The sequence below is a fragment of the Notolepis coatsorum genome (genome assembly GCF_963971535.1).
Source record: "Notolepis coatsorum genome assembly, chromosome: 18".
Lineage (NCBI taxonomy): Eukaryota > Metazoa > Chordata > Actinopteri > Aulopiformes > Paralepididae > Notolepis > Notolepis coatsorum.
The window spans coordinates 92353658-92368829 of record NC_140182.1 but is presented as its reverse complement, the minus strand read 5'-3'; the positions used below and the strand labels follow the sequence as shown (position 1 = coordinate 92368829).

Genomic DNA, 15172 nt, shown 5'->3' with positions numbered 1-15172 from the left:
GACTAAAGCCTTTCCCTCCCCCACCTGGACACACTTTACACTTTATAGTCTATGATCACCCCAAGCTGGTACTGTATTCATTTATAACACGGTTTCCCTTTTGAGAAGAAAGAAAGAAAGAAAGAACCACTCAAGTCACACATTTTTACCATGTTGTTTATTGGAACAGCAACCCTATTCATGTCCATTTTTTAAAACTATATATAGCATTCAGTTCCTCCTCTCACTGTATCCCCGCAGGGAGGGCAGGGAGGGGTAACATTGTCTCTTATACCTCAGTTTGACCACACTGACCAGTAGCCGTGGTCAGGTGGGCACTAGGACGGCAGTGGCTGTAACAGACAAAGCCATGTGCTGTGTGGATGGATGTTAAGGCTGTGTGTGTGTTGGGGACAGGAGTGCAGTCGTAATATGGGCGGAGGCCAAACGGTATCCTATTATTATGCAAAGTCTAGGCACGTATCACCTAGACTTTGCATAATAATAGGATGCGCGCACTTCGAAGCCCAAACGCCGTTTGACCGCGGTTGCCCAGCACTGCACCACTGGTTGGGGGGGGGGGGGGGGGGGGCTCTCGTCTCATTCAGTCAGTCCCAGCTTCTTCTTCAGGGACTCGGGCATCTCCGGTGGTGGGGGGCGGGGCAGACGGAAGTAGACTTTCACAGAGTCATAGATGAACCACTGCAGGGCGGTCAGGGTACCGATCATGATGATACGAGCCACCAGACCCTTCCACACACCTGGATGGGGGGAGAGGACAGGGGTTTACATTCAGGATGGGTAGTCATGGATTTATTAACACAGGTGCATATATCTAACCCTAACCCTGAACCCTTGGCCCACACTTCCATGTAAAGGCAATTGCAGGAGATTTTCACAACGCTATAAGATGACTCAGTCATTGAACAACAGTCCCTGTAGTAGGGTAAAAAATAAATCATAATGTACTTAACCATGTTACAAATTAATGTACAAACTATGTGTGCCGTCTGTGTCAGTGGTCTATCCCCGAATGGCCCAAATTCTCAATCCACCTTTTGTGATCATGCCCCTAATTCAAGCTGTTTGAGTAGATGTTTTTAGTTTTATGAGAATAGCGCTACCTTGAGGCCAAATGACAAAGGTCATGGGGTCACCAAAATCAAGAGGGTTCATCCTCTAGGGGTCATAAATGTGCACCGCAAATGTGAAAATATTCAAATGAGTTATCTTATCACGTTAACACAATATTGTCTGGGATATAATGAATGAATGTCCGCTCCCCAGCCTTGCTGCACTGGTTGAGGTCCAGTGAAGGGCCAGTGCAGTATGTAGACTGAGGAGCAGGTAGACTGTTCTCACACGCCAATGACTCAAGCACCTCCAACTGTACAGCCAGAAAGCTGCTGGGGGCCTCTGAGCTGCAGCTGCAGCTCTCAAGATAGAGAGAGCAGGAGCAGCACAGGAGGGCCCCCCAGAGGTGGATCTAAGGAGCGTGTCTCGTTCACGTGGGTTCACCACGGAAGCTGGAACATGGAAGAATTAGGGATGCACAATATATCGGTAACCGTATCAATATCTGCTATTTTATCATTAATCATATTGGTCCAAAGAACAAAACTGGGCAGATATATATCGGCAAACATACCAGCTGATGATAGTGATTTATTTGTATTGATTGCATCGTTTGGGTAACGTTACTTTCATGCAACAATGACTCAGCACAGGATTGTGGGCTAACATTGTTTCAGTATGTATAAAAATAGTATGTACAACATTTGATTATTGTAAACATTTGTTTTCTTTATTAACTAATTCCATCGACATCTTATCGGCCATAACAGAAATGCTAATATGGGTTATGGTATCGGTGCATTTCCTAAGAAGAACTCGACTCACCCTTGGGCCCAAGCTTCTTGAGCACGCCCATGGCTGTGCTGCCGCTCTCCTTGTTGAGCACGGAGACCACTGAGTCAGCGGGGTGCGATACAATGGCACAGAAGACACCAGCTGGAAGAGACCACAAGTCAGATGCTTTCTCAGCAAAAGGAAGAAAGTTGCCCTTTTAACAAAAGTACGACATTATAAAACAGTCTAACAATCTAAATCTATTGTATTGCAGTGTCCCAATTGTTTCTTTATTATATACTTTAAAAACAAGATGGTTTAACTGATGTATACAAGTGCACACAAAAGCCCCAAAACACATTTCTTCAATCAGTATCTCAAATAAAAGATATATATATATATATATATATATCTCTATAAACTAAAAGGAGAAAAACCTTCAAGGGAAAGAAGGGACCGCACACTCCACAGGACTCGTTTTTGCTTATTTATTGTTTGCACAACGCGGTTCGCTGTCGCTTCCTCAGGTGCACGAGTCTTATCTAGTTTAATATATATATCTATATATATATATATATACACACACACACCTCCGTCCTGTCTTGCACTTTGCTACAAAGTAATCTTCCTTGCCTATATTACTACCTACTATGCCAATATGTTTTTACTACTATGCACTTAAGACTGTAGCACCCAAGTTCAACAATGTTTGACAAACACTGTTACTTAGCTGCCAGAGTTGTACCCTTCCTGCTGACTTGTATAGAACTTTTAAGTCGATTTGGATAAAAGAGTCAGCTAAAGACTAAACGTAAAGGTAAAAGTACATTTCCTACCCTGCATCGTAATAACAAATACAGACACATTTTGAGGTTCAAGATATGAGACTATCGAAGTATGCAAAGTATCACAGACATGTCCATGTTTTCCAGCGTTACCGGGTCACTTCTCCGTGCCGCGCTCTGACTCACCGATATAGCCGGCCACAAACGTCACCACCAGCTGCTCCGACTTGCTGCACTCGCTGCGGGGTTTGGGCACAGCATATTTGTACAGCAGCTCCACAGTTCTCTCAAAGCAGGCGAACTTCATCATGGTGTAAGGGATCTGCCTCATCCACAGGGGAACCACCCCCTTGTAGAAACTACAGAAAGACACAAGAGATATCTCAACAGTGAACTGGAAGAGTGAATGAACTGTATTAAAAAGGACCATACCAGTCTGATTTAAAAGAACACGCCAAGATTTTGGAAAATTAGCAGTCGGGTGGCGTAGCGGAGATTGCGCTCGTCACCAATGCAAGAGGCTGCGGTCTCGACTCCCGGAGTCAGCATTGCCCTGCGGCTTGGGCCGATCGTCATACTAACTCGTTTGGCTGAGTTAGGGGGAGGGAAGTCGTGGGTGGTAATCTGGCGTTGTGGACAGCGACACCTACAGGTAAGGTCTGGGCGCCTGCTCAGCAAAAGGCAGGAAATGGTGAAGGAAGCGTGACCTCCCACGCGTTACGCTTCACCAATGAGAGTTCTCGCTGCCAGGTGAAAAAAGAGCCACTGGCTGTCTCCACATGTGTCGGAGGAAGCATGTGGTGGACTTCAGGGTTCCCTTGTACAGACCAGTAGGAGGAACATGCACACAACAACCAGGTAGGGGAGGGGGGGAATTGGCACAACGACTAAATTGGGATGGGGAGAAAAAGATTTAAAAAAAAGGATTTGGGGAAATTTGCTTATCATCTTCTCCAGAGACAAGAAGACGGTAAGCTAATTTCCCAAAATGTTGGCGTGTTCCTTTAACTTTACCAGTACCATCCCCGTCTGTAACTCATTTAGTGTTCATAGGTGTATAAAGTGTATGTTTTGGTAGATCTCAGCCTACCTTTCACACTGCCATTGATGTTGAAAAGGGTTGAAAATATGCTCCATGAAACTTTAGAAACTAGGCATAGGTTGTTTACCCTTGTGAAAATCACTGTACTATTTATCGTCACTAATGTTACTGCATTACTCTACTACAAGCTGTTCAAATTCATGCAGGAACCGGGAGTACCCGGGAGTTAATAACAAGCGCACCCAACTGAATGCAGAAGTTTGCCGTGCTGCGCTTGTAGAGTGTAGCAAACATTTAAATAATTGTTTTCGGAATGCCTAGCAACTTTCAAGTCTCATAAACAATAGACTATTTTGAATGAAATACAATTTATTTACAAAAGAAGACGTCAAAAGATGTCACATTGCAGTATAATTTGTAGCAGGGAAGCAGTGAAAAATGTATAATTCTGACAAGTTACAGTAACAAATGAATGTCCGCTCCCCAGCCTTGCTGCACTGGTTGAGGTCCAGTGAAGGGCCAGTGCAGTATGTAGACTGAGGAGCAGGTAGACTGTTCTCACACGCCAATGACTCAAGCACCTCCAACTGTACAGCCAGAAAGCTGCTGGGGGCCTCCGAGCTGCAGCCGCAGCTCTCAAGATAGAGAGAGCAGGAGCAGCACAGGAGGGCCCCCCAGAGGTGGATCTAAGGAGCGTGTCCCGTGGGAAGATTAAAGACCATGTCATGGTGCTGGTCAAATACTCACGCCCAGAGTCCCTCCTCGGCGTACATCTTGGGAGCACACTCTCGCAGGGTGTTGGCGTAGCCAGGCTTGGTTTGAATGCGCACTTTACACGCCTCCATGGGGGCCAGCGCTAGGTCAGCAAAGAACTCCGCACTGGCCGAGGAAGCCAGATAGAGAGATGTCCTCCAAAGATAGGTGTTCTCCTGCGTGTTCCAGTCAGGGAGGAGAGGAGGCAATCAGAACGAGGTGTTAAAGGAAGCGGCACAGCAAAAACAACAAGATAAATTCAGTAGAGCCTATGGGCCAACTGGAAATAGCAACGCTGCACAGATATTTTGGGTTTCCAAATTCTGGATTTCAGTATTCAGAGTCAAAATGACATTTGAAAATAGAACATTTAGACTGATGGTGGAACTATAGAATAGGCCACAGAAATCAATAGGGTTCATCCTCTAGGAGTCATAAATGTGCACCGCAACTGTGAACATATTTAAATGAGTTATCGCGTTAACACAATATTGTCTGGGATATAATGAATGGATGTCCGCTCCCCAGCCTTGCTGCACTGGTTGAGGTCCAGTGAAGGGCCAGTGCAGTATGTAGACTGAGGAGCAGGTAGACTGTTCTCACACGCCAATGACTCAAGCACCTCCAACTGTACAGCCAGAAAGCTGCTGGGGGCCTCTGAGCTGCAGTTGCAGCTCTCAAGATAGAGAGAGCAGGAGCAGCACAGGAGGGCCCCCCAGAGGTGGATCTAAGGAGCGTGTCTCGTTCACGTGGGTTCACCACGGAGCTGGAACATGGAAGAATTAGGGATGCACAATATATCGGTAACCACATCAGTATTTTTTTTTTCCATATATCGTATCGGTCCGATAAACAAAACTGGGCAGATATATTGGCAAACATATCGGCTGATGATAATGATTTGTTTAAAAAAAATTCAAACAAGTTTGATGGGGAGCCAAAAAGAGACCCATTGACCTTATTCACACGGTGGCCATTTTGCTCTTTTGAACATGATGTTTTGAACATAAGAGGAAAATGGCCACCGTGTGAATATGGTAAATTCTGCAGTGTGTAGTAACACACAGTCAGGCTCTACTGAGATGCATGCTGTTTAGTGCTGTTGCCTTCCTTTCAAGTCAAAGAGGAAGAGGAAGTTGAGTAATGCTTACCTCTCCCAGCATGTCACTATACAGAATCTTGAACACTTCATAGAGGCCGAACTTGCAGAGGCCCTGCATCGAATAGCCGATGAAGGTGGGAGCCCAGCCTTTAGCAAGCCCACGGACGCCATCTTCTTTCACCGTGATGGAGAAACCCTTGAAGATGCTCTTGTATTTATCCGGGTCCACCTAAAGTGTGAAGACAGGAAAGGTTGTTAGTGACCGCTCATGATAAGGAGTGAAAATTATGCGACGAGAGAAAATACTCATTTAGAAACTACAAAACACAGTAGAGCTGAGCTACAGACCTGCAAACGGCACTTGACCAGATCGAGAGGCACGACTGCTGTGTGTGTGATTCCACAGCTGAGGATTCCCCCAAAGCCGCAAAAGGCATAGTATTTCAGAGAACCAAAGTCACAGCTTGCTTCAGCATCTGCAGTAGACAATACAACACACAAATACACCACTCCATTAGCAAACATCTAGTCATGCTGGAATGTATCGCAAAATGCTAGCAACTGCAAGCACGTTATAACTGAAACAATGTGCACTAGAGGAGAATTACCCGAAAGGTCTGAACATTTCAGCTAAATGGAACTTACATAAATTAGGCATAGCTGTAAAGAGGATGGTTCCAATGAGCACATTTTCATTCGATATCTTGAGGTGAGGGGTCATGGGACTCAGGGTTCGAAATTAACGGGGGCTTGGGGCAAAATGCCCTCGAAAATCAGGGGGGGGCAAAAAATGTTTACTAATTATATATATGCTCTACAGTGCGAGCATTTCACTCGCATTTGCCCCTAAAAATGTGTGTGCAAACCGGAAAAATTATTTACTCGCATAGTGTGCGAGTGAAGATTACAAACTCAGTCGTGCTTTTTTCGCTCCGCTGCTAATCGTTCAGAAACTACAAGTCCCACATTCCACAAGCCGCATAAAAGTTCCAATCACAGTAGTTTCCTATGGTGACGCGACTGGTTTCATACGAAAGAAAAGGACACGATAACACAGTACGCGCTGGAAAAGAAAGTCACGGTACCGGCATAGGCAAGTTATACATTCAGACAACGCTAAAAATTCAGCCAGCCATGAAGCCCATTCATTTTTATTTTGAGCGAAAGAGGAATCCGGCGAGGCAGCTAATGTTACTGAGGTGGATAACGTTATATTGGCGGCTGATAACGCTAGCAAAGTTAGCACACACACTGACTTTGGTGGTGTGTGCTATTGCACAGATGTGTGTCCCGTTCCCGTTTGCACACGCACACAGTAAGCCATCACTGGGAACAGAGGCATAGTGAGGGAAGGGGGGCTGAGAATATCTGTCTATCTGTGTGTGTCTCGCTCTCTCCTGAACCTATTTCATTCAAAAGGAAGATATTGATGCACAGTAGCTATAGTATAAATTATAGCTCAGTAGCTGTAACAGAATAATTGCATTAACTATTAATTAATTAACTATTATTCAATAGCATTTCAATTATAATTAATTGAATAATTGTATAAATAATTTTCCATGTTCTGTCATCTAATAATATATTCCATTACCTTTCCTATCTGTATCAAAGTCAAAATGTTGGTATCGTGACAACACTACAACATACAAAAGCAGCTTGACAACAGATATCCTTTGCGTCTAGTAGGCATGGGCCAATGTGTGATTTTGGTGGTATGTGCTATTTCTTTGCACAGATGTTTGGCCCTTAGTATGCACATGCACAGTATAATATGCATGTAATAAATAGTTTGTTAATAAACTCTGTGTTACTTGAACAATTTTCACTGTGCTCCTAAATTTCTTTGTGTGCTCCTAAATCTTTAAGATTTTTTTAATACATTTTTTCTCCCCCTTTTTTCCGTATATATATATTTTTTCTCCCATCACAATTTAGTCGTTATGCCAATTCCCTTCCTGGTCGTTGCGCGCATATCCCCCCCCACTTGTCTGCCTAGGGAGGGTTGAAGACTATCACATGCCTCCTCCGATACATGGAGTCAGCCAGCCGCTTCTTTTCACCTGACAGCGAGGACTCTCACTAGGGGAGTGTAACGCGTGAGAGGATCACACTACCTCCCCCAGATCCCTTCCCTTCTGAGCAGGCGCCCCAACCGACCAGTAGGAGTCGCTGTTTACAATGACCAGGATACATACCCCACCGGCTTCCCACCCGCTAACACTGCCAATTGTGTTAGTAGGGACGACTGACCAAGCCGGAGGTACCGCTGACAGCTGGATTCGATCCCAGTGTCTCTGCGGTGGTAGGCGAGCGCTTAGTCCGCTGCGCTACCCAGCCGCTCCAGATTTTTATTTATTTAAATTTTATTTAGGAGCACATGTGCTCCTTGGGAAAAAGGTTAGCGTAGAAGAGCCCTATATATGGAGACATTAACATTACGTTATCAAACATAGGGACGAAGACTGTAAAATAAAATACAGCGCTTTACGCCACCAAGACAGCCGTAGCCACAAAATGGCATACTGGTAAGTGTCGACAATGTTTTATAATTCTTCTTATGTTAATTTTCATCATAAAAATTCGGTGCCCCCGAGATACAAAAAAGCCCCCGGAAATCAATTAAGGGGGGCAAAAAAGCCCTGGGAAAACACACAGTGGAACAGAAAATCAATTATTAGATAATGATGCATCCGTTTTTAAGATAGGCGCAAGCTTTCAGTTTCAACGTTTTTATTTAGATTTTTTTTAACCACGGTGACGCTGGTGCATTGTCATAGTGCCGGCGCTGCGTCCCTATACCATTGTTTAGGGAAAGCCCTGTGCAAGTTATCGGCAGGATATCCAACATACGCACAGATACCATACATCAGTGAAAACAATATCTGCTGACCATTATATTGGTCTGGCTCAAGTTCATTGATGTCACTGTTGCAGCAGGAGGAATGCTGAAGTATACAGAAACATCTCATCTGCTCAGATTCAAGTGAATTAATCAAAACTCATTGGACACCACTTCACCATGCAGCAGGACAATGACCCCAGACATACAGACAAAGACTTTTTAGGGCCAAAAAAACGTAATGTAACTGGCCATGTCAATCACCTGACCTCAATCTAATTGAGCATACTTTTAATTAGCTGAAGACCAGACTGAAGAGACCCCCCTCCCCCCCTGAAACAAGCAAGAATGACATTTGGTCATATATTTAGGTTTATGTAAATGTATCCAATTACATTTGGTCGCCTAAAATTGGCACTGTCAAAATAAAAACAACAACCAAATGGTTAATACACTCAGTATGTTAACCTCTTCCACCCGTGCGGTCCATCGGCGGACCGCAAATTACATCACATCTCTCCAGACTGTTTGACAAAAGTATTGTTTTATTTTTCAAACATATTAAAGTATAAACATCATAACCATGTCACAACAGCAGCTATAATGTATATTATCATCAATACGTTAGTTTACCAATAGGTTAAAGTGTTATTATAGATTTTCGTTTTGGTGGTTTTGAAACATTTGAACGTCGGGAATTGTAGTTTTTTTACGGCCATTTTGAAGAGGACACAGACAGCTTTCGATGAGCGTTGGATTTTTATTTTTTTTATCTACTTTTTCTATTTTTCTCCCATCCCAATTTCGTATTGTCCAATTCTACCCTCCCCTGTCTCGAACGCTGTTAGGCCATGTGATGGCCGCCTCCCTCGACATTAGAAAGTAGCACTGGTGACGTGAAATCACTGAGCCCAGAGAGGAGTGGTTCGGCAAAAAATAGTTCAGAGTATATTTGCTTAGAAAACGTAAATGTCGAATTCAATTATTTTTTTTATTTCTCCACGTGGTAAATACACAGATCACAACATGTTTATAGGAACGTTTTGGAGTTGTATTTGGAGTGTATTTCGTGACTGTAAGGAACTTCAGGGTAAAGGTCTGACCCACTTCCAGTGATGAAGCTAAGCTACGCTAACGGTGCGGGCGTTCCCTAAGCCTAATGCATGCAGAGAGACAAAGGTATGTATCTTCTTGTCTAACTCCAGGGAAGATGTTAAATAAGCTAATTTCCCAAAATGTTGGACTTTTCCTTTAACCCGACTTTTTCCCGTGATAATGGCGCTGAATGAGTTAAGGAAGGCAGCACTGCAAAAACAACAAGATAAATTCAGTAGAAGGGCGGCTAGGTGGGCAAGGCGCTCACCACCAATGCAGGAGACGCTGGGTTAGAGCCCAGCTCTCCGCATTGCATTCAGCTTTGCTGGTCGTTCATACTAATACATTTGGCAGTATTAGGGGATGGGAAGCTGATGGGTGAGGATCGGACGTTGTGGACAGCGACTCATACAGGTCGGTTGGTGCACCTGCGCAGTAGAATCAGGAAGCGACGGGGGCGGCGTCCCTCCAAAGCGCAGACCCCGGACGCTGAAAGATCACGCTGTGCAGGTGAAAAGATGCGACGGCTGCTACCTCGAGTACCGGAGGGGACTCGTGCAATGTATGGCTTCGTCCACATTACAGCCGGCTTGTGGGAGGCATGGCCAAACAGCGTTCGAGACAGGGGAGGGTAGAATTGGACGATACAAAATTGGGATGGGAAAAAAATAGAAAATGGGAGAAAAAGTAGATAAAAATAAAATAAAATTAAAATATATAAATTCAGTAGAGCCTATGGGCCAACTTGAAATGGCAACGCTGCACAGATATTTTGGATATTTTCCGAATTCTGGATTTCAGTATTCACAGTCAAAATTACATTTGAAAATAGAACATTTTTACTAATGGTGGAACTATAGAATAGGTCACAGGGTCACAGAAATCAATAGGGTTCATCCTCTAGGGGTCATAAATGTGCACCAGACATTTTTAAATATTCAAATGAGTTATCGGGTTAACACAATATTGTCTGGGATATAATGAATGAATGTCCGCTCCCCAGCCTTGCTGCACTGGTTGAGGTCCAGTGAAGGGCCAGTGCAGTATGTAGACTGAGGAGCAGGTAGACTGTTCTCACACGCCAATGACTCAAGCACCTCCAACTGTACAGCCAGAAAGCTGCTGGGGGCCTCTGAGCTGCAGCTGCAGCTCTCAAGATAGAGAGAGCAGGAGCAGCACAGGAGGGCCCCCCAGAGGTGGATCTAAGGAGCGTGTCTCGTTCACGTGGGTTCACCAGAGCTGGAACATGGGAGAAGAATTAGGAATGCACAAGATATCGGTAACCAGGCTTAGGAGTCAGTAGATTTAGACCTAAGTGCAGGCAAAAACAAATCCATGCCATAGGACTCCAGGTGAGGGGCACAGACCTGCATGTGACCAAGTCAAGAGGCACCCTGGCGGTGTGTGGTGACACAGCTCAGAACTCCACCAAAACCACAGAGGATGAAATACTTCTGGGAGCAAAAGTCACAACTGTCTCCCTCTGAGATATGCTGAACATCATTATTCTAAATCAGAGAAAAGTTTACCTGAAGCATCACGTGATATGGTTATGAAACATAGACTTCTTCCACTTGTAACAGCATTGGCAGATGCATGATAATTAATTATCGTATTGCATCACATCAAAAATGCCAAAAGTCCCATAAGTAAGGGATAATGTATAGCTTTACTCTGTCATTGTCGCAAAATAATTGACCGACACGTAGTTTAAAATACCGAGCCGCTTCGGCCTAATACCTAATTCATTTGACAAATCGCAGTTGTTCTGTGGCTCTGTCAGCCCAAATAAAGTGATTATTATTATCGCGGGCAGCCTCTGTTCTGGCTCCGCTGTAATCCCGCTGTCAGTGCAGCCGCGGCAGTGTGTCTGATTTGCTGCACTGATGTGGGCTTGATTGCCAACAGCTGCGCACATCGGTCATTATTGTCCCACAGCGGTCATTATTGAAAAATAATGACCGCTGTCGGGGGGCTATTGACCAATCACAAGCAAGCATTTCGGCGAATGTGAAAACGCCATGTAATAATGTATGATAATTTGACCATTTTGTGACACTTGGTATTAGTAGTTGTAATCAGTCTACTTATTCACATCCCTTTTGCCTAAAGACAAAGTAACTTTAGTTCCCATCCGTTATGGGTGTTCCGATACCGATGTTGGAATTGGGTTCGATACTGTGCTGTGCTCATGTACTCGTAACACTACACCCGATACCACTTTACAGCAATGCAACGACAGGGCTGTACGCTAAGCTTTTTCACTAGGGGCACAGGTGACCCTAAATGAAAAATTTAGGGGCACAGAATATTTTTAGGGGCACTTTTTTAAATAACAATTTTACCATTATAGTGCAAAAAAATATGTTCCTCCTGCCTCATTACTGTGGTCCTTTTATTTAACATTTAAGTGCTTTTGTTTTCAGGTTTGTATCTTTTATAATGAACCAACTGAAGTATTACCACAACTACAAATATTTCTTCTTTCATTGATAACAGTGTTCATGTAGTCCGTATCTGCTGCTCTGCTGTTGATGGCAATAACTGGAATGGATTATCAAAAAAACACTCAAACAACGCTCTTGTGGCTTTTCCTGTGGTTTATTAAAGCAAAACACACCACAGTCTAGGGAACGTTGACTGCGCTGTCTTTTCCACGGTTGTCAATTGAACCATGTCCTTTCCTATGGCTATGAGGAACGTTACCGCATCTGTGATCGCTTGCTCTTGTCATAAAGTGAGCCGCACACGGCGGGCAATGCAAATGTAGTTAGCGTCGTCTGTTTTGGTTTTAAAACACTCGAGGTAGTAGGGCTTAACTTAATGCTTTAGGCATATTCTTTTGGGTGTTTCCTTTCCTCCCTAACTTTAACTTTACAAAGTTTGAACAGAATGGTGCTTTGACTAACGTCTGTTCACGTGTAGCCGAACCAAGTCCATATCACTGATGTAGAACCCTTTTTTGGAATTAATTCTACGGAGTCGTCGCTTTCGTTTTCGCCACACCGAGCCACCCCTCTGTCTCTGGCTAGGTGTGTGCACTTGCGTGCGTGTATGTGCGTGTAGATGATGTAATTTGGACGAGTGTGTGTGTGACACTTTTTTTCTGCAAGAGGGAGAGGAAAGCATTTTGCGCTTAATTTAGGAGTGAAGTGCGAATGAAAGGATTGAATCAGTACTCGTCGCAAGCGTGCCCCCAAATATTATTTTTAATTCGCACAGGCTATATTTAAGAGCAATTTGCGATAACCTTGTCGCACTGTACAGCCCTGAAGGATTTACGGCAACAGGCACTAACCTCTCGTCAGTTGAGCAGGTAGGCAAAGAGGAGCAATGTCAGGATGCTCTGCACATTTCACACCTCTTGACAATTTAGCAGACCCGCTGGAACAGCACATCTCTCATCGAGCAGAGAATATCTGGGAATATTTGGGTCGTTAATATGAGTTCCCAGACAATCTCATCGCTCACCAGTGGACACTTCTGGTAAAGATTCTGTTTTAGAGTTAATCAGAAAAGTGAGCTCCTCTGATGCTTTGGCATCAGGTGCGATTCCTGCTGAGACTGTTGCTTCAGAGACTACTGACCAAAGAAACAGACTAGGACCATGGCATCAAAACAATGAAGGGAACTTTAGTTGCAGCCGCCAAGAGATGCTTCACTGACGCAGAACCCCCCCCCCCCCCCCCCCCACTGCAACTGTACTCAATCCAAGGTTAAGTGGGTGTGTGCAGAGCATGTGAAAACAAGACTTCGTCATTATAACCAACATAAAACGTTTTACTATTTAACCTTTTCTGAATTAATTTAATGGTATTAAGTAGAAATATATCAGTATTTGGTATCGGCAAGTACCCAAATGTAAGTACTTGTACTTGGTCTGAAATGGTATCGGGACACCCCATCAGGTCATTGTTTAACTGGGACACGTTTGGGTAACAGAAATCAAGGTTACAGACAGCCCGTTTGAAGATTGCACAATGGTAGCCCCTTCCGTGACTGCGATGTGCAAGCCAGGGGCTTTTGAATCTGCAGTCACTCGCAGCTCTATAGCTCGCAGGCTTATTTGGACTTATTTGATCAGCGCAGGTCCCACCCAGGCACCCACCCACCCACCCAACTCCACCTACCCAACCTCCTCCAATGTACAGTTTCTACGTCAAATGTATATACACTCTTTTTCTTGACACTTTTGTATCACAAACAGTACTGTATTTGCAAATCTGGTATGTCATAAATGTATAGATGTAGCAGTACTATCTGTATGTTGTGTATGTCATATATGTTATGAATTGAAAATGGGGGACCCTGATGTAAACAAGACGAAAGTCTTTCTCTGGTCTGCATCCCCTTAACAATTGTATGTATTGAGCTGTACTGTACTGTACCCATTCTGCAATCTGTTAATAAACTGTTCAATCAATCAATCAAACCAGGCAGCCAAATACAGAAATACACGGCTCGCTCTGAGTACCACTCGTTTTATAAAAATGATTTAAAATGTTTATTAGCAACTCCGAGCTTTCAGACCCCAGCACAGCTGTGTGTGAAACCCTAATTGTACGCTGGGTACCTTTGAAATTATATTTTTGACCCACCCCGAGCTTATAAGCAGTGCTTGGTGGTCCAAATAAGCCTGCAAGCTATAGAGCTGCGAGTGACTGCGGATTCAAAAGCCCCTGGCTTGCACATCGCAGTCACGGAAGGGGCTAGCACAATGGTAGACTGTGACAATGGTAGACTATGTGGACCTTGAGCTGATAAGGTAAGCATGTTATTAATTTAATTCCCATGTAGATGTTTATTAGTGTCGTTTAAGACATTTCCCATCTGGCAACGCTGACTTGTAATTAAAGGGAAGAGAATGTACAGTTTCTACGTCAACTGTATATACTCTCTTTTCTGGACAGGACTATTTTTGTACCACAAACAATACTGTATTTGCACATCTGGTATGTCATAAATGTATAGATGTAGCAGTACTGTCTATCTGTATGTCATATGTTATGATGAATTGAAAATGGGGGACCCTGGTGTAAACAAGACGAAAGTCTTTCTCTGGTCTGCATCCCCTTGACAATAACTCGACCGTTAAACTTACCAGGCACTGCAGCAGCTGCCAGCCTGCGCCTGAGACCCCCATGATGAGAGAGAGGCTGTGTTGGTTCTTCAACCGTCTGCAGTGTGAACAGTGGGGCACTGAAGGGGTTCGTCCGGGCCAGCTGCGTCAACGTGTTCGGGTACATGTTTTATAGTTGGCTGTGGCTCTTAGCTGTGTAGACTGGGGAAGACGTAGGGGAAAACAGACACAATAATGACAAAAAGATAGAATCGATTATTTATAAATGAACGTTCGATAGGCGGCCTTTTGAAATGTCTGCTTTATCCAACTAGTGTCTTCTCTTCGTTCTGACTCGCCGTCTTGCTAATAATGAGCACGTTGGCTGGTTAGCTAACGCTAGCATGCTAATGTTAGCCAAGTTATAGGCAGCACGACTTAGCTATCATTATTCTGCTGTCTCATAATAGCTGGCCAGGGAAAGCTTCCCTCAAACAAACAATCCAACATCAAGGCTAATATTCAGAAATATAGCTATGATGTTACAGGTAGTTTTGCTTACTTCCAGACGACAGTTGTAATTCTGTCTGCGCCACTCCGGGCTTCCACCGGCGGAAAGAGAGACTGCAGGGGGGGGAAGGGCCCTCACCCGAGTAGGGTATATCTG

At 44.1% G+C, this 15172-nt stretch overlaps 1 protein-coding gene across 1 annotated transcript; it reads right to left on the bottom strand.

The window, feature by feature from the left end:
- Positions 1-142: 142 nt before the first annotated feature.
- slc25a3b (solute carrier family 25 member 3b) lies at positions 143-15172 on the bottom strand. The gene is made up of 8 exons (XM_084335626.1): positions 15068-15172; positions 14548-14727; positions 5858-5985; positions 5559-5738; positions 4402-4583; positions 2799-2971; positions 1879-1989; positions 143-740 (listed from the first exon to the last, which is right to left on the bottom strand). The coding sequence occupies exons 2-8, from the start codon at positions 14690-14692 to the stop codon at positions 580-582; spliced, it is 1080 nt and encodes a 359-aa protein (XP_084191752.1). The 5' UTR covers positions 14693-14727; positions 15068-15172; the 3' UTR covers positions 143-579.

Coding starts and splice junctions, on each gene's coding strand:
- slc25a3b (XM_084335626.1), bottom strand. CDS start 14,692: ATGTACCCGAACACGTTGACGCAGCTGGCCCGGACGAACCCCTTCAGT. Junction 5,986..14,547: donor GGCAGCTGCTGCAGTGCCTG/GTAAGTTTAACG, acceptor TGTCTACTGCAG/ATGCTGAAGCAAGCTGTGAC. Junction 5,739..5,857: donor TGGTCAAGTGCCGTTTGCAG/GTCTGTAGCTCA, acceptor TTCACACTTTAG/GTGGACCCGGATAAATACAA.